The 26,984-nt window shown below is 45.6% G+C and overlaps 1 protein-coding gene across 28 annotated transcripts; it reads right to left on the reverse strand.

Moving 5' to 3' along the window:
• Positions 1–82: 82 nt before the first annotated feature.
• On the reverse strand, positions 83–25,943 carry Lap (phosphatidylinositol-binding clathrin assembly protein lap). Of its 28 annotated transcripts, none has more exons than XM_076827538.1 (19): positions 25,175–25,943; positions 17,290–17,432; positions 16,081–16,156; positions 15,445–15,456; positions 14,128–14,230; positions 13,826–14,034; positions 13,645–13,751; positions 13,521–13,562; positions 13,325–13,419; positions 11,721–11,841; positions 11,497–11,619; positions 11,288–11,417; positions 11,090–11,176; positions 9,489–10,175; positions 8,289–8,409; positions 8,091–8,196; positions 6,904–6,966; positions 5,194–5,466; positions 83–4,413 (listed from the first exon to the last, which is right to left on the reverse strand). In XM_076827538.1, the coding sequence occupies exons 1-18, from the start codon at positions 25,302–25,304 to the stop codon at positions 5,203–5,205; spliced, it is 2,619 nt and encodes an 872-aa protein (XP_076683653.1). In that variant the 5' UTR covers positions 25,305–25,943; the 3' UTR covers positions 83–4,413; positions 5,194–5,202. The 28 variants fall into 28 exon arrangements, with proteins under 28 accessions (XP_076683653.1, XP_076683652.1, XP_076683651.1 ...); XM_076827537.1 differs by having other exon boundaries at positions 15,445–15,459; positions 25,175–25,942; XM_076827536.1 differs by having other exon boundaries at positions 11,090–11,134; positions 11,294–11,417; positions 11,721–11,889; positions 15,445–15,459; positions 25,175–25,939.
• Positions 25,944–26,984: the final 1,041 nt, after the last annotated feature.

The following is a 26,984-nucleotide window of genomic DNA, read 5'->3' on the forward strand; positions in this document are numbered from 1 at the left end:
TAAAAGAAACGAAGATGTCGAGGCGTGAAAGTGTGAAATAGGAATTCTAAAGATGCCGGATGCGTCCGCAAGACACGTGGAATAATTTCAATAAATACTCTATTAAACGCCATTCATGTGTTACATAATAATCATTACAACATATCCGTAGCGCATAATAATGATATCAATGACAATACAAAGTAAATTTCAAATGATAGACAGCGTCCCAACTAATGTTACAAAAGGTGTGCACACCTTCCCGTTGAATGTATCCGCGTACGTATGGCTACCGTTAAGAAGAGAGAAGCACGTCCTGACAGAAGGAAAGTAGAACCGAAAAACGAGATAACATGGCATTCTAGGGCTCCGTCGTGGTCCGAAAAAATAGCGGCTTCTCCGTGTTCTATAGACTCCCTATAGACCTTCTATAGACTATCGATATCGACTCGAGCGGGGCTCGTCCAATCTCTCTGTTACTTTCTTGTTAAACAAAATATTCCCGCTAAGTGCTAGCGATTTTACAGCTTCCTCCAGGCTGACGCTTTTAACACGTTCAGTACCCCTTTACATCCAATATTTCACTTTCAATAAACTACGTTGGCTAATAGCGCTAGCTATCGGCTGGCAGAGTGGAGCTAAAGCAGCCAACGCAAAAGCCTTTCTTCGCTTTGATTTTAAGTAACAGCTCTGACGCCGCTTCACCAGCCGATTAGTTTTGCAAGCAGTGATCCATGACGATCTGCGTTTAGAATGAGGATGGAGAGGTGAAAGGGGGTGAAGCTAGAAGCGCAGCACTGAACGTGTTAACGGTTGGTCGACGAAAGGTCTCATACAGCGCTCATTTCTTTCTGTTCCTTTGTTTCTCTAAATATCGTGTCGTCTTCCGCTAGCTTACAGGGGAGAGTTACATAGATCGCTACTGCTCTATGATTCTCGATAAAATATGCGTTTATATATGTATATGTAATATTGTCCTGTTACACTCGATCACCAGTAAGTTTACACAGACGTCTGTTGCCTCGGAATACTTTATACGCGTCCGACGATACACGACCATCATCCACCTGACTCCTTTCAGAACGAGAAATCAAACGCGAGATTTAAAAAAAAGTGTTCCGCGTGGTCGAGCCTGAAGAATTACAATTTCCAGATACAATGTTACGTTTCTCTCTTTGCCCACGTGGAATGCAATCTCGCTAATTCGCGAGATTCTCCTGTGATCGCTACCCTTCATATCCTTTTTTTCGTTAATTACTTTTGGATCCTCCTTAATCTGGACCTGCCCGCTTTGGAGTTTTATACAGAGTGGCTTTCGAAGGGCTTAAGGCTAGGTGCAGCGTAGAATTGAAATGAGACGAGAAAGAAAGACTCGGGCTCGAGTGTAATTTCAAATAGGGCTGGGACTATTTGTCGAATTTGTCGGTATTTACTTCAATTCGAATATCCAAGTATCCAAATACTATTCGAATATTCGAAGTTTATTCGTAGCATTCGAATACTTGTAAAATATTCGAATAGTCCCAGCCCTGATTTCAAATATCCTTCTCTCCCGAGTGGTCCAGACCACCGGGGTCTCTATCGCGAAAGAAAAAGAAGATTGTCGATTCATACACGTCGATGGGATCTCCTCCACCCAGGGTCCACTCTCTTAAACTTAATGGTGACCAGTTCCTCGCGCGATTCGTAGCCGTTAATTGAACATGTAATTTATGATCTAGTCTTCTATGGCCGTTGCTCTCGCCAAGTCCTAGAACCGTATTATACAAGGACGCCTAAGCTAAGTAAGTGAACTAGGACCTCAGGGGTGAGACAACGGCGTCTGAGAGATCCAGAACGACGAAGAGGTTCCGTTGAAGAACAATAAGCAGAGCTGAACCCTCGCGCTCCGTCGAGCATTATTATTAACATCTGAATAGTTCCCTGGCTTATAGAGTAAGCTTCACAGAATTCTTTTACAATTTGTACCTTATCGATCCTCAATATGTTCTTTCGTGGTCTGATGCGGAACGAGCCCGCGCACCCCTGACCTCTCAGAGTCCAACGCTTCGAACAACACTCGCCATCTCGACGGGCAAGTTCCGCAACATCTTCGCACCGACAATTGTCTGGCGGCGTTAAGAGAAAAGAAAGGATATCCGACTTAACGAGCTCGCTACTTTTGTGCCTGATTTACTACAACTACGTTCGTTGCTGTCTTCACTTACCGAATCTTTGCGATCTTTAATGGGTTCGGCGATTAAATCAATCGTTAACTTGCCTCTCATTTTATTCTGCACTTCCGTCCAAAAACCAATGCGTCGGTGACTTTCTCGGCTAGCTTCGAGCATCGCGTCGATAGCTTTACAGAGGTCTCGCGAATAGGCGGAGTTCGAGTCGCGTTTCACAAGCCGAACACACCAGAAGACCGCTCACACCGTTTTAACAAGAACAATGCTCCCGATGGAAGTCTCTCGCGATCCCTTTCGAAAACCTGCACCATCATCTCGCCTGCGAGTTCTTCCTCGAGCAAAGGAGACCGAAGAACGGTCCAAGCTCCTCGATTCAGGGCGGAAGAACGAGAAAGAAGAACCCGCCGATTACATGTCTCACTGGCGACCAAGTCTCCTCTAGGCTCTCTCTCTACGCATCTCTGTACACAGCCTACAAACCGGCGAATGCGGGCGAAGTGTGCGGGCGCAACACCCCCGAAAACAAGGTAGAACGTTGGTACAATTTGTCGCCTCCCGCTCACGGAGGCTCGTGCAGTCGTTTCAAGACGGGCGTACCTTGAACAAGGAACGCGCAACGCTCGGGCAAAAGGTGGCGAAATATTGGCCGCGTAGGTGACTGCACGGCGCCTCGGCGGGGGCGAAACGAATCCTGGATTAGACCCTTGGAACAGGAATTATTGACTATATTAATAGTACCATACTGAATATGAGTATCATAATCTTAACTTTGTGTACATAGTTTCGTTTAATTACCTAATTAAGACAGTTCGGAACGGTATGCGGATAAAGAACATCAGTGGAGATCACCTAATATTCCATTCTTCCCTCTTTTACTCTTTCTCGCAATCTCCCACGCAATCACTCTCTCTATGTATATATATATATATATATATATATAATGTTTGCGTGTGTGTGTGTGTCTCTGTGATGATATCACACACATATATATATATATATACCGTTATCATTCAGTATTTAATACTTAACAAAGGATACGTCGTAACTGCTTCAGCGCCCTGAGTCGAAATCAAAGATACACGGTATGTAGAGTACGAAAAATGAAACGTGCAGAGCGACACGGATGCGCCGGATTAATATTACGCCATGTACATATACATTTATTTATTATATATATATATATATATATATATATATATATATATATATATATAAATATATATATATTTATATATATACTTGTATGTATAATTTCTCCTTAGATGTTTATTTATATATATATATATCTTCAACGTGTGTTCCTCGCGCGAGTTTCGTTACGTATGCGCGTGCATCGCGCGCGTGCACGCGCAGACGCGGTGCGTCCCGTGGTACGCAAAATTTTACACTAACAATATGGATACATGCATATCGGCCCAGCTATGTATAATTCCCCCGGGCGTATGTACGTTTAGAAATCATGACGAACCGATCAACGTGCTCTCGTTTACTCTCGACACCTTCCAGCATTTGTGTAAAGCTTGCGCGGGGGGAGCGGGGCTACTGCTTGGGAACCAGCTACGAAAAAGGGAAGAAGAAAAACTCGTGCTTCTTCGCCGAATCACGCACTCATGCACGCGTACACGCATTCTCTATCTATTATACAGTCTCTCGCGCCGTTTATGGGCTCCTCCTTCGACCAGGGGACTACTGGAAAACGCTACAATGTCGATGCAGTACTATCACAGTCAACTCTTCACGGAATAGTCGCATCCACGCTCATGGAATTTCTAAACGCAATACGGCTCCTGTAACTCGGTGTCTCTGAGCTTTCTCTTCCTTTTTCTCTCTCTCGCTCTCTCTCTCTCTCTCTCTCTCTCTCTCTCTTCCTATATATGTATATATATATATATATATATATATATATATATATATATATATATATATCTATGTGTTTTAGTCGCCTCGTAGAACTGTATGTATTATATACTCGTGAGACTATGCGCATTTCCTTAAGGCAACCGCCGTTGAAGCGAGTAAACCCGTATACGAGCGATTATACTCGCTCAGCAGTAGAAATGTAACGGGAGGGTTGTGGGGGTGGGGTAGATCCGTCGGCACCGTCACGTTTCCCAGAGGGCGATTCCAGTAGCTGGCTCTTCTCGGGGACGGGTCGTTTACGGATGACGTGGAATAACGAGAGCAAGCAGGGCACATTTCCTAGGCATTATTACACGGTATTTACAGAATTGGTGCTTCGTCCGCTCGGTTCCAATCCGAAATCCTGAAACACAAGTCACCGGTTAATGGCGTTCAAGAGAGACCGACGGATAACACTGTCCAACAAAACTGAACTTATTCTGTAACATTCAATAGCCGTTTCTAGAAATGCAAATTTTCAAGTTTCAACATCTTTTGTGTTCAAATAGTAATAATTATTCGGGTGCTTGTCCCATCGATATAAGTAATCGGGTGGAAAAGAACACCCGAATAATTATTGCAGACCAAAAATCGTGTTGGACAGTGTACTCTATAATCTACGTGTTCAATGAGGGCACTCTGCGGTGCGACGGAGGTTTTAGAGTATGAAGTGATTTAGTGCGTGAAGGAGTCTGTAATTACTTCGAACAGTATCGTGACTGGGATAGATTCTGTGAGGACCATGCGCGCTTTCACCCTTGCAGCTGAGACGATTAGAATTTGGTGCTTCCCGGGAGCTATGAGAGCAAAGTTTGAATGGCTTGGTGCATTGTTAGGTACAACTTATGGTCTCGCGAAGAAGGGAATTGATTCGAAGGTGAATCGTGAGCTTCTTCTGTACACCTTTGAACCAATTACGGTCGCGTGACGCTCCATATTAATCACTAAACATGTGGTGCGATTAATTACAGTATGCTACAAAGATCTCTAAAGGGGAATCAGAGTTCATCAAATCTGCACGGTCGTTTTAATCTCCTGTGCGATCCTCATCGATTCACTGGGAAGTTTGCCCATCGGTCAAGAATAATTGAGAACTCCAAGCCGCTGATCGCTTCTTCTACAACAAGGGGAATGGGATAGATACCTAATCTCTTCACAGAGCACCGAACGGATCGAGCTGGACTGCATTATTTTGTGGCTGCGCAGCAGCCTGCGGTTGCTGTTGCTGTTGCTGCTGCTGCTGCTGCGGTTGCTGTTGCTGCTGCATATTAGCACCCATCATGGGATTCGTGCCAGGCATCATCATTGGCGCAGCTCCACCTGCGACCATCATGCCACCAGGACCGCCAGGCATTGTGCTCATCATCGGCCTCATGCCCTGCATACCCTGCATGCCCATTGGCACGCCTTGCATTCCCTAGGGACACCAGAAAGCCCTCCGATCAGATCGAGCCTGTACTTGTCGAACGTTTACCATTTCGAGTCCAGCTGCTCGCATATTTTCTTCCTCGGTGCTGCGTCATTCCAGCGAGTGATCATTTACATCGAACCGAATGGAAAGTGTACTATGTTCATTGAAATAGACTTTAGGGGACTTTCGAGCTCTCTTTTCATCGACAATGAGTTAGGTTAGAATTGGGATTTTAAAAACAGTTGCATAGCGTTAGGAGAGTCTTTGTAACCGCAGTGTAATGTATTTACAAGTGTTTCTATGTACAGTGAGAACCGTTGCGGTCTGAATCTATCGTACAACAGATATCTACGCAAGTTACGCTGAAGGTATCGTAGAACATTGCCAAGAAACTATTTCGTGTGCAGTATCTAAGTAACACGCAGATACAGAAAGTACGGTTGACTAGAGGATGATCTAGGTAAAATCAAACGCACGTGTGCATCGAACTTAAGGCGGGATTCTCGTGTAACAGCCCCAAAAGTAACTGGTATCTAAGAATTATTGTTTTAAAAAACTGGTCGCCATATTGGATTTAACTCCTTTGGGATATAAGGAGGCATCTTTGAACTTGCAGCAAATATTTTTTTCATGTCGATCCTTGTTATTAGTTATTGATTATTGTGGAATCTTGTCCACTTATCACAGTCATCTGATTGCAAAAATAATAGAAGTTTCTTAAAGTTAGATAGTTCAAGCTGGGATTGGACCACTTTAAAGAAAAAAATATTTCAAAGAACTGTGAGATACACAATTTTGAAAATGTTTAAAAATCCTTTGACATGCGTTTATATATCACTAAAAACTACAACATATCCAAGTTTCACCGAAATCCCAAATATTACTCTGAAAAGTGTCTGAATTCCCGTGGAGAAGCCTTATATCCCAAAAGAATTTAATGCAATATTAATAGGGTTTATACAAAAACTGACTTTTGAAAAAACTGGTTTCCGAATTTCACAAATTTATAAATAAAAACCGGTGTTTAAACTCGGTTTGTAAAAACCGACAAACCCTAACTATTAACAATACCTTCTTCAAAAAATAAATCATAATGTTACACGAGAATCCACCCTTAATGGAGAAGCATGGAACCAGGATGCGGCATAACAGTGGCAATTTCAATATCGCAGTGAACTATTCGACTATCCTTTTCGCAGTTACAAACGCGTTGGCTCTGGCGAATGGTACTCTCTTTGGCATTCGTGCTACTGAGAAAATGATCAATAAAAGACTGTTCGGAGGAAGTATCTCGCGGCTGAAGAAATACTGCCTCTCTCGATTAATTCCACTGCACGGACAATGTTTATCGACAGCTAGTTAGTGACGACACTGTTCTGTTACAAGTAGCAAGCGACACGTTTATTTCAGTTATAATTTGTCTTTTTACATAATGGAACTTACCAATGGCGCGGAGTGGGGAGGGAAGCCCAGGGTAGTTGGAGGAAGTTGCGTCATTCCTTGACCCTGCAACAGCCGGTAGCATGCCATATGCCATGCATGCATTGTACAACTAAGTGTGCCGATTGACAATCACCTATACTCTATCCCTAATTCCCGTGATACACTTCATACTGAGGGGGTGAAAAAGTCTGCGTATTAGAAACTAACGTTGCTCTAATTAAAAAGAGGGAATTGCCTGTCGAACGGAGTGTGAGGTGATCGAAGGCCTTCAAAATTAACAGTCATCCGACGCTTTCGCTTAGCTAGCAATAATTCTCTGAAACTGGTCACCGTAGACACAAAATTACTCAAGAAAGCTCATCTTGTAGACCTCCAATCACAGCGTTCGCTGCTGCAACAGCACACTGCTACAAGTGTGCAGCGTGATTACAGGGCCCGTGTGAAGAAGGGCGAAGGTGTTGGCTGTAGGGCTGGGACTATTCGAATAATTTAATATTCGAATACTTTACAAGTATCCGAATGCTACGAATAAACTTCGACTATTTGAGTATTCGAATGTTATTATTCGAATATTTAAGTATTCGAATACTTAAATATTCGAATAGTATTTGGATACTTGGATATTCGAGTTATATTCGCCAAATAATTGAGCAACTGATGTATTCGAATACCGAAAAATTCGACAAATAGTCCCAGCCCTAGTTGGCTACGGGTCGACTTGTTTGGAAGCTTAATGAGCGATAAAGCAAGCGTGCTGATTCATGAGTAATCTAAGGTCACGGAACTATCGTCTGGAGTAATTGATTTGTCTCCTGTATGGGTTCGTTAACATGGCTCGTGTCTCCTTGTAGTTGCTTGGTACGGCAAACACAAATAGAAGAAGCGAAAGTGGGTATTATCGTGACCCTGCAGGAATATGGTATAAAGTATTCGTACGTAGTAAACAGTGGTCCGATAACGGGTAAGAAGTGCATGCTGATAACGATATTGAATGTCAATTAGTTAGATAAAGAATAAACACGCATCAGAGGAACGTATGTAGTATAAAACAAGTTATGTGTAAAACATGATATCGGGGTCGCGATACGTTATCACCCTAGGGGAAGGTAGTGCGGTAACGATCAAGAACAACGTGCTGGTAAAGTAACTCAATGCTAGAGGAATGATCCACGCGTTAAGCCACTCACCATTGGACGGTAACCAGCGCCAGTGGTGGCTGCCATTGGCTGCGGTGTCCATCCAGCTGGACCACCGGTCTTGGCAGCGTTTTTAGGCGAATTCCACTGCATACCCCTGAAATTAGATTCAATTAGGCTCCTGTCCACATCATCTGCTATAGCTTTTAATCATCGACGCTCGAGTAAACGCATGGAGCGATAACTCACTTGACTTGCTGCTGCGCGCTCTTGTTGATAGACAAATTCTGGGCAAGACTGGCGAGACTGCTGTCCAAATCTCCTGTCAGGACTTTGCCAGTGGACGCTGCGTTCGGCTGCTGTCCTGCTGCTGAAATATTATTATCTCCAGCTACAGTGGTAGGCAGCAGCATCGTGCCGAAACTGTCAAAACCTAAGCAACATCTACGTCAGCCAAAGCCCCAAAAGCGGAACCCAAAGTTGCGTGATTGTGGTGCGGGCGATTAAAATGCACATTCGTCGGCTCGCGGGGAAGCGTGGAACTCAACAGGGAAGTTGTAACTCTACTAACGAGCTACTTTGCATGGGACAGAGTGGCGTAAGGGGGCTGTAAACGATGGTTCTTCTAATGGAGCGAAAGAGTTTCAATAACTAATACTTCTACGATTCTACGTAAATTCTTTTGCTATGCATTTCGTTCTGAAGATGCCATGCTTCGAGTGCAGAAATGAAAATGTGTATCATAGTGCTACTTAAGTCGAGATAATTAAAAAGTAAACTTGAAGATAATGCGTTCTCCGAGGAATTAAAATTGTCAATGAAGAAGGTTTAAAGATAAAGAGCAATCTAAATGAAATATCATGCAAATGTAACAGGACGAAGTGATGAAAAATTAGAGCAGTGAATAATTCATCTAAAAAGTACGTCCTCCTCAAATCTCCAGTTCTATGCCAACAGTAATGAAGATGCATGCATAGCATAGGTATGAAATGCAGTCAGTTCTCATAAAAATACACCAAAACTATGTACAGTGGCTAGCACCAATAATCGTACACTCTTTAAAATCGCATAACTTGATGAATTAAGAACTACGAGTCGATGATGCTGTTCTTTGGACTACATACTTCTACAACCCTGTCCTACGACTAAATCTAAACGACAAGTATACGTCACCATTGAACTCCTCACTCAGTCCTCTACTATCCGAACCTGTCGGAAGTTTCTATCGACCAATAAACCACACCTACGACACCACGTGCAAACGTTCTACCCGCAGCACCGGACAAATATGTGCCCTAGGACTCTACGCAAACAAGACCTACGCCCGAGAGCATCGGGCATGATATAGAGAACAGAGATTGCCACAAGTACGTAGCCCGCGAGCTCCCCAGCATCAGAGACCCCGGGTTTCATGCATACACAGCAGAATCATCAATGCATTCCCGTCACCTGAAGTCGGCTGCTTTGCCGGGGAACCGTACCCAGCTGGGACTTGGGTGGGAATACCGTAGCCGGCCATGGGCCCGGCGTTCATGGCTGGCATACCAGCGGCCATATCGAACATGCCGAAACCCTGTTGCATAGGTTGCTGTGCTTGTTGCGCGGCTGGAGGTTGCTGAGCAATGGGTGCCGGCCGAGACGGGGACCCGCCCAGCGCCATACGGATACTGTCGTTCAGATCGTCGAATGCACTCTTGCTGGGAGCGGCGGCCGCTGCTGCCCCTGCGAGGGGCTTGCCAGCTGCCGCTCCGGAAACGCTGGGCGAAGCCGGCCTGGGCGTACCGTTCGTCGCTGTCGCGGGAGGCGGCGGTCTGGGAGGCGGCGTGGCAGTGGACTTACCGGAGGCAAGAGCCGCCGAGGAGGCCATCTCGCCGCCAGCGTCCCCGACGGCTCCCTCCGCGGTCTTGAGCACTGCTGAGTCGCTCCCAAAGAGGTCTGCCTGGCCGCCAGCGCTGAACAGGTCCCCGGTCTGCGATTGCGGCTGGCCGTCGCTCGCCGTGCCGGCCACGCCACCGGCACCCTGCTCGAACAGGCCGAAAGCGGCCGCGTTCGGCTGCGCGCCCTGCTGAGGACCGAGGGAGGGAAAGTCGGACATGAAGGGATTCGGTACGGAGCCGGCCGTTCCTGGGGCACCAGCTTGCGCAGAAATCAAGGTGCATTGATTAGCATCACCAGCACCATTCCGAGGTTAGTTGCTTCCGGGGCCCGAGTGGTTAGTGACTTCGTGTAGCGTGCAGGCTAGGTGGTATGAAACTGTTAAACTGATGGAGCGGAGAAGCTGTGAGAGGTATCGTTGCTGCGTGGTCCAAGTGAGGAGATGAAACGAGGAGCAGCGCGAATATATTTAAATTTAGGGACAGTCTTCGCGACGCGACGGCTCAGCAAGGCTGCAATCGAAGCATCGATGCCTCTCACTGCGCAGAGATGGGCAAAGATAATGCCCATCACTGTCACTGCGTTAGTAGGGAAGTTTGATACTTGAGAAGTTAACCGGTCCCATACCACGAAGCACACAAGTTTGCGAATATTCGAATACTTCAGTTGCTCAATTATTTGAAAAATGTAATTCGAATATTCAAGTATCCAAATACTATTCGAATACTGAAATATTCAAATACTTAAATATTCGAAGTTTATTCGTAGCATTTGGATACTTGTAAAATATTCAAATATTAAAGTATTCGAATAGACCCAGCCCTAGTTTGCAAGAGATTCGATTGCTACGTTCGCTAATGGTTGTAAACTCGTGACAAATGCAATCTTTGTGTGCAAGACTATTATCTCGTGGCTCGGTTAATTTGAATGCCCGGGCGGATTGCTTCGAAAGATGATTAACTTGCACAGGCACCGTCTATAAATCTATACGATTTAGTAAGATGCACAGATACGATAGAAAATCTTAAGCAAGAGGCCTCTCGCAGTAAAAACAGAGAAAGGGGTACGTATATTTACAATGTGAACGTGGAAAGAGAAACGAGTAGTGCATAGTCTGATCAACAAGTGAGATAACAAAGTCTTCCTTTCGCAGAGAGGAGGGAGCGAGTACTCACCAGGTTGGGACTCTTGATTACCGAACACGGAGGAGAAACTGTTATCTGTAACAAAGTTATTATTTGCTGGGGGCACTGCTGCGAAACCTACAAACCAAAAGTAAGAAGGTAAAAATGAGGCGGAACGGAGGCTGGCGGTGGAAAGAAAAATAAAATGAGACGAGAGGTTGATGAGTAAAACAAAGAAGCAGTATTTACCGTTACCGTTAGTTATCCACATGTTGTTCTGCGCCTGTGCGGTTTGCGCGGGTGCAGGCTGCGGTGCGCCGAACATATCCGCGAAAGGATTGCCCGCTAACTGGAGCAGATCGTCTGACGCTCTCTGCGGCTGAAAGCAATAGAAGCAATCCATTCAAGGGAATTACGTGGGAGCCTACCGGCCGCAGCAAGGCAGACTCTCTGCTCACCTGACTGTCGTTGCCAGTTGTTGGCGCGCCAAACAGATCCACGATCGGCTGATCCGCATTGTTCGTTGGCGAGCTGAGGAACGGATTCGTGCTGGGGCCAGACGACGGGGATTGCACTTTTGCCTGGAAAAGGGATATGCAATGAAACCTTCGGCTCTATAAGAACCACTGAGAATCCAAGCCCACCTGGTATTCGTAGACTTGGACCGGGTAGATTCTAATACCTTGTACTGGTTCATAGCGGCTTCCTCTTCCGCGAGGGCATGTCGCCGTAGCGCTTCGTCGATGTGTCCATTCCCAGTGTGGTCGAGGCGGTTATTACTGGCTGCTGTTCCAAACGCAGTACTGGTGGAAGACAGGGCGGACACTCCCGACTTTACATTCGTTCTATTGCTGCTTTGGGTAATGATAGGGGCAATGGATGTGTCTCGATGGAGTCGGTGGAGTCACAGAGGAAAGGAGGAGAAGCCGTTTTTTTTTCAGCAGTAGACGAGTGTGGCCGAAAGGAGCGAAAAGGAACGTTGATCATTGAAAACAAAGGAGAAGACAAACAAAAAAACAAAGAAACGGTGTAATACGTATAAAGATATAACGATGTGTGTAAAAAAGTTCAACTACTCAGTGCTCTCGTACACGCTCTTGCATTCTCCCCTTCAACGCGCATACACCGCAGACACACATGCGTAAATTCTAGCTACCTTTCCCACCCCCAGATTCCCTTACTCTTCTTTCTTTCATTTTTTTACACATCTGTTCACAGAAGCAGTTACTTTAACTCGTACTACCTAATGTGTCTTGCAACGAGAACGAAACAAAAAGACAAGACGCAGTACTCCTGCGCCGCTACTGCTAAGGCACACTTGCACGCACCCACATTTACGTACAGATTTATACTTATGTGCAAGAAAGTATCACCTAGCTTCTAGCGTCTGTTAAATGTTTAGAATCGAGAGACAGGTAGGACGCGGAAACAAAATCTTGTGCGACTCGTGAACTCTGACCCAGTGACAAAGAAGCGCATCAGTTGCAACTGAACTTTAAGTACAAATAATTATCATATCGGGAGGATATTGTACATAGGAGAGATCTGCACGCTCTTCTGTCGCAGAATTTCATAGCAAATGTGTGTCGCTTGTTCGCGTAGACTTACCGAATTCAAAAAAAAAAGAACTGAACCGAAAGGAAAGTCTTGGTACGTGCAATAATTAATGCCAAAGTACAGAAAAGTATTTGCAGTGAAATAAGGTATAATATAATGGCAAGCCAAGTGAGATCTCTGCTAGAGCACAGACTTCAGCGCAAACAAAAAGAACTTCGAACGCTCCAACGTGTCTAGAAATCAGTAAGCAAAGAATTCAAGGATCGCAGCTATGGACAGCGAAACAAGAAACTAACGAACAAAAAGGACGAGGGAGAAAGATCTTTCGATGAGAAGCACATTTTCCCAAGCAGTAAAGAAACGAGTGCCAACATTACCTTTCACCCTACGAACTTACAAAACATTTTGCGAGGAGACAGTATGATTATCGGATGAAAATATGGGATTTGTATTTTTGTGTTGTAGAATTTACATGTAGAATAGTAACGAAGGAGAAAGTCTGATGGGATTCGTCGCCTAATCTCTGTCAATTAATGCAACTGTGCTTTTTAAATGGAAATACTTTGCTCGCAGACTTCTTTAGCTGTAACTTCGCATTTTACCTTTTACTTTTCTTAACAAACGAATGCGTTCAGGTATCGCAAAATATTCCTCGAAATTAGTAGTTTCAGTCCTACTCTGAACATTAACGTAGATTTCAGCTGTACGTAGAAATTGAAATTGGCATACCTTGCAGTCTGCGTGGGAGTGTTCGCCGCGGATCCCTTCTTCCCTTCCAGCGAGGCGAGGTGCTGCTCTAACGCGTCCAGTAAGCTACTTGGCGCCTGAAATACCCTTATTTTAAAACATTTCACGCAAAACGTGCCAAATAATCGAGCATCGATTCTATTATTCGGTTCTAATCGTTTCCAACAGAAGTTCTTACCTTTGTCAGGTCAGGTATGTCTCCCTTATCGATGCCGACATTCTACAAACCCAGAAACATTATTTTAAAAACAGCTTTCGCGGTGACCGAAATAGCCTGCGCCCAAGAATTAACTTCCACTGACCTCGGCAACTTTCAAGAATTCGCCAACCCAGTCCATTCGTATGAGAAACTTTTTGTACAGGTCTAAAGCCTCGCGACATTGCTTCTTATTCATATCAAAATACTTTTCTGAAAGTCGAAGCGTCAGGATGTAAGTTTCTGGAGAATGTTCGTGGGAGGTAGCTGAGAATTAGATCGATTACCTAGTAAATTAATAATGCCGTCGTTGTAGCAGGCGAATAGTCGGATGAGATCCCGAAAGAGAAGCATGAAAGCCATGTTTATGACACCGTTTGTGAGATCATTCGCAGTGCAGTCGAACTCCAGGAGCGCGTCCAGCTGTGACTGCAAGACGGGCAAAGTTTTCAACAGTTTCTCAGCGTTCATTGTGCGCAGAGTGCCATCCTCCTTCCTGGGACATAATTTAAGAAATAATACCAAGGCTCTGGCTGATCGGAAGCCTATACGCCACAGAGGTTTATCCCTGCGCCCTTCGGACACTCACCCTCTCTTCACCTTGCAGAAGTCGAAGGCCACGGTCCTGTAGGAGAGGGCCTTCTCGTTGAGGTACTTCGCGTACCGCCTGATGAATGGTGACATGTCATAGCCTAAGGAACAGGAGTGTGTAAGTACTCTTCGAAAGGCAATGCCATGGTGAAAGGGAGACCTTTCTGATGCATCGATATTGCTTAACAGTCGAAGGAAGCTATTAGAATCCAGAAAAGAAGTACAGTAAACAGGTAAACATTCTCTCAGGGGAAGGCGACCGAGACGAATCGGAAACGAGTGCTGGTGCGAACGTCCGCGTGCGTGCGAGTGCGGCACAAGTGCGAGCGTGTAGGTGTTATTGAGATTATCGATCCTGACACGCTTTCATTCTGAAGAGAGCGCGCGACACGCGAACGGCGAATAGATTCGTCTCGGTCCCCTCTGTGAAGACTGAGCGTGACACGTGTAAAAAAAAGAGCACCTTATCAATTTAATTAGAACAGAAAATACTAGAGGGGTCGCTCGTCCCCCTGGAGAATTTCTCGCTGATCTCTATCGCGAAGTTTAGTCACACAACTGTAACTACGAATCGCAGATAGCAGGCAGAGTAAGAAATTTCTTGTCCAGCAATATTCTGTGCTTCGTCGACTCGCAAGGTGTTAAGGGGAAATCCTATTCTATGGGCTAGAAATTTTAGATTTTTTTTTTAAGAAACTAGCGGTTCGAATAATCTGAAATTTGGACCATGCTTTTATGCATCTTTGAAGAAGTTATAGTTTTTTTTTTATTATTTTTTAATCATAAATATAGAAGTTATGCATGATCGACCATCACGCCGCCGTTATCCGCTGGTGTGCACGATATTTCTGTAACCACTGAACCGATTACCTTCAAATTTGACTTGTACGTCCAGCAAACATTACTTTATACTTTGATGAACCAGGATACCGATAAGTTATATACTTTTTTGATTACGTAAGAAAATTGGCGCAAAATTGTATAGGAAAATATGGTCCGAATTTCAGATGAATCAAATCGCTAGTTTCTTAAAAAAAAATCCCCAATTTTGCTATGCTTTTAAACCAAAAAATAGGATTCTCCCCTCAAGGGAACTTACAAGGGAAGATCCCGAACCCGAAAATTCAAAAAATTCTGAAGTTTTGTAATATGTAGTGGATTTCCTCCCGATTACAATGCAATTTTTGTATCAGGAGGAAGTTCCCAACATATTCACAATCTTTTAGAATTTTTCGAATTTCCTGGTTCGGGATGTTCCCTTGTTAGTATCGGACAAGCATTCGGGTGAAGGGAATATAATTGAATGGCGACTCACCGATACGTGCTCCTGCTGTGTCCGATTAGAGAGAAAATTAGTTCCAGGTTAGTAAATCATAGACAGAGGCCAGATACAGATAGCTGCGCGATGCTAGGAAGTTAGCCAGGAAGAACTTATTATTAAGTTTCTGGTTCGAGAGAGCGAAGGGGTGTGTACATTGTTAGAAACACTCGGGAATGATTAGCGTTAACTCTCTGCAGCCAGAACTCCTCCGTACTACTGAATTTTAGTAATCAGCGAGGCTATTCTCGCACAGACAAACCTGGATTCAGTGCCTTTAACGAACAATCATTAACGCATCGAAGGACCGAATCCTATAATTCTAACAGTTATCAACATCTTCCGTGTTTGTGTTGTGCATGCGTGCTGCGTTCTTAGTAGATCAATGCTACTTCTAGCCAGAATTGTTAACGATTTGAAAAAAAGAAAGCCACAACAGAGATAGACCGGGAACTTTGTGCTAATTTGAGCGATCCAATCAGATTGCCAGCTATCGGCACCAATCCCCCAATGTTATTTCACCTCTACTAGGGATCGAAAGGATTGAGGAGCCAATTCTGGATGAGATATCTAATTGAACTACTCAATGGGAGTTAATCCGAGGAGATTATTTTGCAAACAACGTGTGGTCACCTGGCACGCCGCTTTTATCGAGAAAATTACTGAGCTGAAACGTGCTGTTGCTGGACGCCAGATACTGCGTAAACCTCTGCAACAGAAAAAGTCATTGCACCGTTGATTCGCTTCACTTGAAGAATTTCCTACGCTGCTGTGTGGTAGGTAAGGCGCGACGTGGACCCTTAAAGGCAATAGCGATGCTGCATATGCGAGCCGTGAAAGTCAGACGCCGATCATGGGCTCGTGCTACTCGATCCCGTGCGCAATCACGCAAGGGCGACGACACTTCCCCTCTTCAACTCATTACTCAACCGAAATGAGTTGGACGACCTCTGAACGAATGTAAATAATACCCTAGAACTCGCGCAGAGCTGACCGCCCAGTCGCTACGAGGACGCTGGCTAAAAGGCCTTTAAATCGTTCAGGCAAAATCCGGAAGCTTAATCCCAGCTGTGATCCTGCTTCGAGTAGGATCGAAGCTCCTGTTAAGCTACCGTTGCGAGTGCAAAGGTTGCGAGAGGATTGTACGATAGGCAGGTCAAAGATTAAATTTAATGAACGCACAGTGAACGGTTCTTTACAATAGAAAGTACTGATCTGCGAAAAGTGACTAGGGCTGGGACTATTTGTCGAACTTTTCGGTATTCGAATATTCGAATACTTCGGTTGCTCAATTATTTGGCGAATATAATTCGAATATCCAAGTATCCAAATACTATTCGAACATTTAAGTATTCGAATATTGAAATATTCGAATATTTAAGTATTCGAATACTGAAATATTCGAATAATAACATTCGAATACTCAAATATTCGAATAATATCATTCGAATACTCAAATATTCGAATAATAATATTCGAATACTCAAATATTCGAATAATAACATTCGAATACTCAAATATTCGAATAATAGCATTCGAATACTCAAATATTCGAATAATAACATTCGAATACTCAAGTATTCGAAATTTATTCGTAGCACTCGAATACTTATAAAATATTCGAATAGTCCCAGCCCTAAAATTGACCAGAACGGAGAGGTCTGCAATTATTTCCGTCGCATTTTTTAACCCAATCTCAGCCTTTGCTGTCCTATCGTTCCCAAGCCGTCCATTCGCGGAGATGCGGAGGGAAAGAAGCTGGTCTGATTGCCTTTAAGGAGCCACTTATTCGGAGGCACTCGCGCTCCTGAATCCTGTTCTGCATCGCAGAACGTTATTTACCTCATTGCCGTAGCAGAGCATATGGTGCACCGTGATCAGTGCTTTGAAAACCACCGTCCAATTTGTGTTCTGCGACCGCTCTATCAAGAGGTTCGCCAGCTGCGGTATCGACACGTTGGGCTCGTTCGTGCAATGGATTAAATCTGTAACAGAAAACCAGAGTTACTCGTTACTGAATTTCATTCTGGGCCGCGCTCCTATCCTCCCTTTTTTCACTTCTGCATTGTGCCGCTGTGCCATTGTTCAATTTCATATCAATTTACCCTGAAACCTTGCACAGTGTCAGTTTAATGGAAGTAGTGTTCTTTCTCGAGAAATCTTATAATTGCTCATCTCTTATTTTTCGAGAAATACTATTTTTCTCGAGAAACTTAAGTCTAGGAAAATTATTATAACTCTGAATTTTCAAAATATGAATTTTCAGAAATATGAATTTTTAGTTGGTTCAAATTGTATATTACTAGTTAATCGCGAATGTATAAACACATCTACAATTTATAATAGATGGTGTTAGTAACATTAGAACTTATATAAATTGCAATAGAAAATTTCAGAGAGAAAATTCGGCATTATTGTCTGGTGAAGGTATTCTTAAATTCTTATTTAAGAATTTAGAAAAATTGTATACCTGCTGAATTAAGTAATGAGTTCCTTGTGGCTATTAAAGAAGAAATGTCGAAAAGAAGAGACAAAACTATTGTATAATGTATCCTTTATAAAATTTTGCATAGGTAATCCAGAATCTCTTCAAAAAGATTCAGAAGACGCGTTTTTTCATTTAATATCCAAGACAAATCTGTACAAAACGGCAAAACAAATTCTAAGTAGCTAGACTTTTCGGAAAATATAACAGTAACCGTGATTCTCCTGAAAATACTGAAAAACTTACGGATCCTCAAAATGAAGAATTACTATTAAGAAAACAGTTAGAGATAGCAATCGCAGAGAGTCTCCAAGAATTTATTATCAACCCAGACGAAGATAAATTCCGGACTTTAACGAAGGAATTTCATATTTTTCAGTCCACTGGAAGAAGGACACCCAATTTACCATAACTTTTGGATGTGCTACACACTATCAAGTCAACATCCACTCAAAACGAAAGAAAGTTTTCTACAACTACAGATTTTGTCACAAAAAAAAATAAATAGATTAAAAAACGATTTTGAAACAAAAAAAGTAGTTTCGTTTTGCACAAATTTCATATTAAATAGGAATGAACAATTAGTTAAAGTTTTCTCGTGTTTTTGATAAACATTATCAACATTATTCCGCAAATATAAATTTTGTAATATTTTTTTCAATTTCGAGAAACAAAAAATATCGAGAAATCAGAAACACTAAATGGAAGGCTTACACCAATTTGCTGACGGATTCTTTTCAGTTACGCAATTTCCTTGTTTCCAAACTTCTTCCGCAAAGCAGCAAACATCTGCGTTTGCAACTTTGCGCAAGGTTTAACATCTGTTTTACATACCAAGTTCAATTGCGGACTCATAAATATAGGTCAAATCAATGCCCGAGGTTCGTATCGTTGATAAAAAAGCAGATGTTTCGTTTCAAACACTTGCGACGCGTTTGGTATCATCCTGCTAGCGTTGAAACCCACTATTCAGTAAATTTAATTACCGTTCAAACGGAGTCCATTATGGTAACCGTTATAATTATTCTCCCTCTCCTCCAATGCCTCCTGAAAATTCCCAGCAGACCTCCTCATTGTTCGAAAAGACTTTCCCAATGCCAATTAAGAGATGATTACTCTCCATCTGCCCCGTTCCCAATAAAACCACCAGACAATCCCCATCTAGAAGCTTTATCGTCCCTCCTTCCTTGCCAATGAAACATGGCATTGACTGACCGAAGATATCGCCACCGAGCAGTGCCATTTAATCTCTGTTGTTTCATCTCGCTCCTGGCAGAAAGCGTCTCGAAACTCCCCGTCAAGGAAAACCGTGCCACTAACTGAAAGAGCAAAGTGACAACCAACGCTGCTGCGAAACGTGTGTGGATAAGACGCAAATGGAGGAAGAAAAACAAACCACACACGCCAGAACCAGTTTCCACTTGCTGCGTCCATCCGAGTGACTAATAATTTTCAATATCCACCGAATACCAAGGCTGGAATCTTTCTGGGAGGAAAGATCTAAAATTAAGTGAAATTAATATTCCACTGCTGCTACTGATAACACCGCCAAACGGTTTTGCAAGCGCTTCCTAAAAATATCACCACTGAGGGCGGGACCGTCGGCCACGTGCTTCCCTCTGTTTACAGAGAACCATGAAACCTCGCTAACAATGGCTTCCTGTTCCCCCTTCGCCACGGTCCGCGCAAGTGGCTCTTGCACAATGCCTGGATCGCGGAATCGGGGAGCACAGGAGGGAGCCGCAGCGCAATTTCTCCGCGGCCGCGAGCCCACCGGTTTATTTTCAGTGAAGAAAGTGCATCGCGCGGCGTGTGCCAAAAAGGCTGGGAGGAGAATCGCGCGCGCGCCCCGCGTGCTCGACCTTGTCGCGCTTCCTCTTCTAATAATGGCACTACCAGACCACACGAACGAGCGTTTTCGTCCCATTCACCAGCGTCATCCTATTTACAGTGGCGAGAATATTCATAACTATTTTTGCGTGACTAAATGGCTCCGTGTGAGGCTCCCGAGCAGTAGTACGCCGCGGCTGAATGACAATTGCTGCAAGGTGAATTGGGCCGGGGAATCAGGGCGACATAAATTCCGAGAAGGTATTTAAGAGGCGGCGTTACAAGACCGACCATGGAGCTCCATGTGCACCATTGGCGTAACAAGTGGAAGCGAAGCCCTGCGCTGGCCGGGGAAGATCAATAATCGACCCTTCGCCAAGGACAAGCCGTGGAGGAAGTACTACGAGAAAGTAGAAGTGGGTCAGCGAAGCGGCTGACTGCCCGCAATAAAGGAACTGGACTTTGGAAGACTTAGCTCTTGCAGTTGGCAGCGGCGCGATTAACAGAATCCGATAAATTGTTTAGATGGTACCAGCTGCTGAAGAGCCAATATCATCTGCTGCAAATGCGTCCGTAAAAAGTAGCATAAAGCAGGAAACTGTTCGCACGCAGACCTGACCGTTATTTCCCTTCCACCTCCCAAGCCCTCCAGGAAGTGGATCTCCGCAGCTTCTCCAACGGTTTCTGATAAAATCGATGACACCGAGACTCATCGCTGCCCCTTGTTTCCCGCGTACGGGTTCTATAAATAAACGAGACCTGCGACAGGAATTAACGTGTTTACCATTTCGGACAAACGCCATGGAGCGGTTTATCTACCCGTTGAAACAGAAACGCCGAGCGAAACAGCTGTTCCAGCGGGCGCAAACAGCCGCGTCATGGAATGCAGGAGAATAGAATCGTTATCGGAGTTATCTGAAAGTTGGAGGGGTGTGCGCGCTGAGATGTTCCTCCAGAGCCCGGCTCGAACGGTGGGCGTTCCCGATAACGTGTTTTGGTAAGACGATAGCCGGCACGAGCTGGGATTATAAAAACAAGAGACCACGAAATCAAACCGGCGCGGTGTTCTACAAAATCTACGGAACTTCGATTCACTTACCCATTACGGAAGCTGCAAAGTCTCCTAGCAACCGTCTAACGGAAGTACAACAATCTACCGGAAGTGCACGCTACGAGTAGAGGAACAAGTGCTTGGTCGGTAAGGAAGAGACGATCCTCACTCCTCTCCCAAGTGGAAGATTAAAAATATTTAAAATTCCGTGATTCCCGGAAAAGAAAGCTTAGTTATAAAATCAGAATATTCGGATAGTTAACGTTCCCTTGCCATTACCGACAGAGGCAATTAATTGCAGTGGGCCCTAAATGGGACGACTCGAAGGACACCGATTACCATCGAAGAAGGCGAAACAGCCTTTGGGAACGGCCGTTGAGGGACGAGCTAGCATCGATGGGAATGGCATTGTGGCGAAGAAATATCCTCGTGGCGATTCACCGTACAATGCCCGGCGGTAATTACGCCGGCGGATTGCACAATCGAATGAACCTCGGGGCAGATAATCGCAGGTGCTTTCCGCGGCGCGTTTACGTGTTAAAACGCGCGCGTTACGTAAAACGCCGGTCGATAATGAATGAATTCACCAGCGTGTCGTTGAACGACGGAAGGTTGCCTCGGGGAACGGATCAAGGGACGGTGGATAACCATTCTGGAGGAACCGAGTTGCATCCCAGATGGAAAGGAGGATGGTAGAAAATGGTAACGATCTGGTTAGCTCCTGAAATATTAACAAGGCATTGTTCTAATTATAAAAACACGATTCCTGACTCTCGCTCTGTGCGCCCGAATCTCTTATAACATTTAAAATAAACGATTTTCTACCATCGTCCTTTCTATTTCCGACCCCGAGTCGAGTAGACATCCTCCCTCGGTACCTGTCGATAAAAAAGATCGACGCCCTTCGAACATCATTGACGGTCGGCACATAGGGTTTATTTATAGAGGCGAGTGATCAACGAAGTGGCCTCCAAGAGAGCAAGCAATCAGTAGGATCTCGCGAGGTCATCGGCTGAGAATCAAGCGTACAGCCGATCGATAGGGAATCTGAAAGGCGAGCTACCCAGGGAGCACTGGGCATGTGCGAAAGTGCAGCCTCGGAGGATGCTCCTCTGATCTAAGGCTGCAGGAAATTCCTCAGAAATCCCTCAGAGTCCGATCCCTCTGTTCAGAATGCCCACGCGCCTCTTATTAAAAATTTTACGGTCACCTGTCCGTGACCTGGAAAAAAACAAACCCCGCGCCCCGCCGCCAGCCAACGAACGGTCTCTCTGTTTTACCGGTCGCGTATCCAGCGAGTCCCTTAGAAAATCGTTACCGACACGCAGCATTTCAGGACGTCGGTATCCGAATAGAATTGGTAAGGACATTCCAAGGTTTCTCGACCGAGTAGCTGGAGATTGCCGTACGAGTTTCCAGTTCTACACGAGGGAGAGCATGCTTTCTGTCAAGAAAGCCGATTACTGAAGGCCTGAGTACTCTCGCTGGGGAGGGGGGTTCTAATTGTTGCGTCACGCTTTATGCAACTCGTTAACTTTCTCGCGAAAGGACAGCGTCGAAGCTTCAAATATACCCCCTTCCTTGCACGGGGCTCCCAGCAGTGCCTTTTATATATCTCTATCGAGATTCCAGGCGAGATACGAGAAATTGCCAATGATTCACGCGTCTTCGAGACTATCTCAAAGCAAATAGCGGACTCTGATAACCGTTACACAGTTGGAAGCTCCACGTTGCCGAGGAGCGTGAGTAATCGGGGAACGGTGGTGCGTGGTTGTTTCGCTTTTATTCGATGTATCGCGTGTCAACGATTACGCGGCTAGGAAAATTGACGGTGGAGAATCGCCGCAGAGAAAGGGACGCGCTCGAGCGTGGCGAAGGCTTCATCGGCGGCAATTCATTTCACTATCTAAATTAGCGGGCCGGAAGAAAAGACTGAAACGGAAACGCGCGGCTCTCTTTATCGCGCCAATATTTCGAACGGATGACGCTATAGGGAATAACGAAAAAACCGTCGCTTACATTGCAGGCATAAATCATTCTGATAGAAGCAAACTTTTTCTGACAGACGGAAGCGATATCCTGATAATTACATCGACGAACGATCAGAATTGATTCTTGAAGTTAGAACGCGCAACGCAAGGTGAATTAGAAGTTCAGTTCTGGTAACGTCTGCTTTAAAATTCCCACGCGCAATAATTAATTATAACTTTAATTTTCACGTCGGAAGGCTAGTTACAATAATGGAATGGGAGGCGGTTGCGAGGTTGTTAGAGTGCAGCGAACGAGTCGCCGCCGATTGGAAACCTTCGACGCCCGCTAATTCGCTGCAATTTTCGAGCGATAAGATCAAATGGGGCAATTGGAAATAATTCGACATGACTGAAAGGTGCAAAGACCCGACACGCCAGGCTCCCCGGCGAGGGTGTACTTTTAAATTGGAACAGATACAGGTCACAGCACCTACGCATCTATACCTATAAACCTTGATGCAACCATGCGACAGTGAAAATCGATAATCACGAGGAACTCGTGCGGTTTCCTACGCGTTCAAGTATACCCGCGCCAGTTTCCCCGCCGATAATCGACTTTTTACTCATCGCGCCATTGGTAACTGTCCAAAATTTTCAACCACTCGCGGTGACCGATCGCCGCTGATAAAGATCCCCAGTCTTCCGATACAATCGCAAAGCGACCGCCGAACTTAATTTCCCCCGCAGACGTCCTTTGTAATAAATTTCCATCTCGCTACGAACTCGGATCTCTTATTTTTTAACTGGAAGGTCCTGGCATCTTTCAAAGAAAAAGAAAAGAAGAGATTAATGTAACCACGACTGAAATAATTCAAGAGCTTTACAAAAAGAAAAAAAAACTGAATTATATTCTTTAAATAAATTTTTATTCTCACCTAATGAATTTCATTGAATTTGCGTTAAATGTATTTTTATCCCTCGGCTCCCGGCAAGATTGAATCTTGTTTGGAATATAAGGCGAGTCTAAAATGAACCCCCCCCCCCTTCCTTAAATTTCCCTGAAATTGAAATGTCTTGGAATAATGGGAACGCAAGTGGGTCAAAGGACACCCGAGAGACACGGTGCATAAATTCAAAGGAATAGGAATAACTCGAGAGACGCGGTAAGGCTAAAAACGATCGTTACAACTTCCAAGAACTCTCGCGCCGTTCGCGGCAGACAACATTAATCGCCGAAGGAAATGCAAGACGATAGCGTATGCTCGATTAGCCTGAGGTCGACAGTCACTGGATATTTTGGTCGGTTCACGAACGATCGGGGCAAAAACAGGCTGCTTCGATAAACCTGAAATTCATCCTCGACGCGGCAGCAATAAGTCGTCGATGGGCATTGTAACGGATACGGGACGACAACAAACATGGACCGTAACCGTGAAATGCCCCGGGGCGATTCACTCTAGCATTCAAATAGCAGGCAGTTTTTCAATCGACGGTTGCTCTCGCGCGAAGCATCCGCTGTCAATAACGGCCCCTTTAACTTTCACTGTTACCCAACCAGAAATCACGGTCAATTCGAATCCGCTAATAAAATGTACCACCAATGACGCAACCCGCCTCGCATCGTTGCCATTGCCGATGCACGCTGGGCGGGCCAACGGTTGCATTTGTATAGAAAAGAAAACGAAAATAACCTACGTCAATGTAAATATCCCAGTTATCGGCGATAGCTGCTTACGCGAGCAACCTCGATGACCGATATGCAACGTGACGGGCAGGTGCTTTGCAACCAGCTATGGAATCGATACGAACTGGCCCCGCGTGCGTGCAACTTGGCCACGCTAGAGAATTGGCGAGAATTTAGCGAGAAAACGCGAAGAGCAACCGGACACCCCGTGCCTCTTTCCGCGGCGAGGGCGGAATTCGATGACGGTGGTATTTCGGGTGGTCGCGGGGCACCGAGAAGTCACGGTTAAAATCAATGCTTCAAACGACCCGCTTCCGGCGGGCGAACGTTTTCGGCCCTTTCCCCGGAGGCCGGTCGATTCCTCCACCCAGACAGTCGTTTGCTCTCTGCCTTGCCCAAAGGAGCCGAGACACTTTCCTCCGCCTCGAAATGGAAAGTCACCCGTTAACGCGTAACGGGAAGGCACCGCGCGATGAAAGGTGCGCTACGCTTCTCGGCGACGTGACTGGCACAGCGGCCGTCAACAGACACGGAGGTTCATGCACCTTAGGAAAACTGCGTATGCCCTGTCAGGGAGGCGTTTCACTTTCCTTCGGGGAGCCCACGGACCCGCGCACCGACTCCTACCTATCCCAAGTCTCTCTGAGGAATCCCATGCATAAATGACGGGTGACAGGCGCGAGCGGGGACCGTAGCAGGTTACTTACAGTCGAGATGCTTCTTCTTGGGCCCTATCATCTCCTCGGTGGTGGCTTTGCAGACGGACTTGGCGAGGCCCTGGCCGGCGATGCTGTGCCTGGCTGCCAGCAGCCTGTCGTTTATCGTCTGTCCCGCCATACTGTCGTTGCTGCTGTCACACTGGGACTTCTCTGTCGAGCAGCTCCTCGGTCCAATGACCGCGTGCTATCACTCGCGGAGGCTGGTCCCCGGGCCCGACGGTGGCGTCGAGCAACGTGTCACGCCGCGCCCGCACCAACTGCGGGGGAGACGAGGAACAACGACGTGCCGCCGGTTCTTACGGCCAGGCACCCCCGCTGAAGGTGTACACCGATGGTTCTCGTGGCTCGTGGCTGACCCTCGAGAATCGGCCACGGTTTCGATCCGGCCGAGAGCAGCGATGCGTTCGCGCGCGTGTGCTAACGTCTCAGCTGGGCGGACGACAGCTCGGCGACAGAAGGCGACAGAAACCTGCCAATATGGCGACGCGGACCTCCTACTCCCTCGCCGGACCGATCACTCCTGACGCGCAGCCAATCCTGGTCCTTCGCAGCGAACACGGGCTGCCACCTCTGACGTCATACTGGGCTAGTCAAGAGAAGGTCCAACGTTATCGTTGGTATTCGGGAGAATGTTTGGTCGATGCTTTCGCGCGATGGATAAGCGTAATTCTATCCTTCTCCGCGGCAGATTCTTTTGGGGAATTTTTGCAACGACACTTCTGGAAGAATTTCTACGCGGCTGGCGGAACGGGTTGTTTCGGGAGGTCTGAGGCTCTTTCGCGGGACCACGCGGGATGATAAAGGGGATAAGAGGTTGTAATTGAAATATCGATCGAGAGGGTGGCTCCGCGATGTGGTTCGAATCGATAACGACGCTACGATTTCTGCGCACGCATATTCCGAGTGGCGTGCGTGGTCTAGGGTTTATTTTATCGATGACTGAATTATGGAAGCCAATCAACGCCAAGATGAAAATCGCTGGAAAATTCGCCGACGCCAGCGCCAAGCCAAAGTGAGGCCGCAGCCAACCAGCGTCGACAACCGATTCGCCGGCGACGCTGGTTGGCTGCGGCCTTATTTAGCTTGGCGCCGGCGAATTTTCCAGCGATTTTCATCTTGGCGTTGATTGGTTCGACGATCGCGGCGTCATTACGCGCATGTGTGGACGTGGAGGAGTAACTCCCTGCTTTGTCGCTGATGGTCATTCCCACGGCGCCATTCGAAGACTTGTATTTTTGTCGGCGTATGTAGCGTAGCGTCCAGTATAGTCCTCGGGGAAGATTTTAGATTATTTATTAATTTAACTTTCTCTCTTTAGTTGCGGAGGTGATCCTGGGACCAAAAACGAGGATTCAAGATGGGCTGGTTCAGTACAGTTATTAGTTGGTGTTATGATCGTATTTGTGAACTCGTAATTCTCACATGGAGTGTCGCGATGTATGGTTTGTTTGGAGAAACTGGATCCGGAAAACTACTGGGTGTACCCATCCGAATACCCAACAATATGTTACCCTGGTATATGAGGACACTGTTATCATAAACAGTACTAACAATGGCGTGATGAAGGGGCAACTAATGAGTAGTTGTCAACTGGGCCACTATGTATCCTTGCGCGCAAAAAGTGTGCTGTGGGCTCTTTAAAACTTAGAATTTCCAGTTGTAGTTTTTGGAAATATACTCTATGCATTAAAGCAAAAAATTTCGTTTGTTTGGCTTTCTACACCCGTGCTCCTTGCTCCTTGATGTTTCCCTTTTCTTTTCTTACCGTGGTGCCATTATCCCTCACAGCACTTAAACG

Source organism: Andrena cerasifolii, chromosome 15 (assembly GCF_050908995.1).
Source record: "Andrena cerasifolii isolate SP2316 chromosome 15, iyAndCera1_principal, whole genome shotgun sequence".
NCBI classification, from domain to species: Eukaryota; Metazoa; Arthropoda; class Insecta; order Hymenoptera; family Andrenidae; genus Andrena; species Andrena cerasifolii.

Bases quoted from the DNA above. Each gene is read 5' to 3' on its own strand.
- Lap (XM_076827527.1), bottom strand. From the start codon at position 25,304: ATGGCGGGACAGACGATAAACGACAGGCTGCTGGCAGCCAGGCACAGC. The intron at 11,620-11,720 runs GTATTAGAATCT...TCCCTTTTCCAG, and splicing joins CCGCTATGAACCAGTACAAG to GCAAAAGTGCAATCCCCGTC. The intron at 8,197-8,288 runs GTGAGTTATCGC...ATCTAATTTCAG, and splicing joins AGCGCGCAGCAGCAAGTCAA to GGGTATGCAGTGGAATTCGC.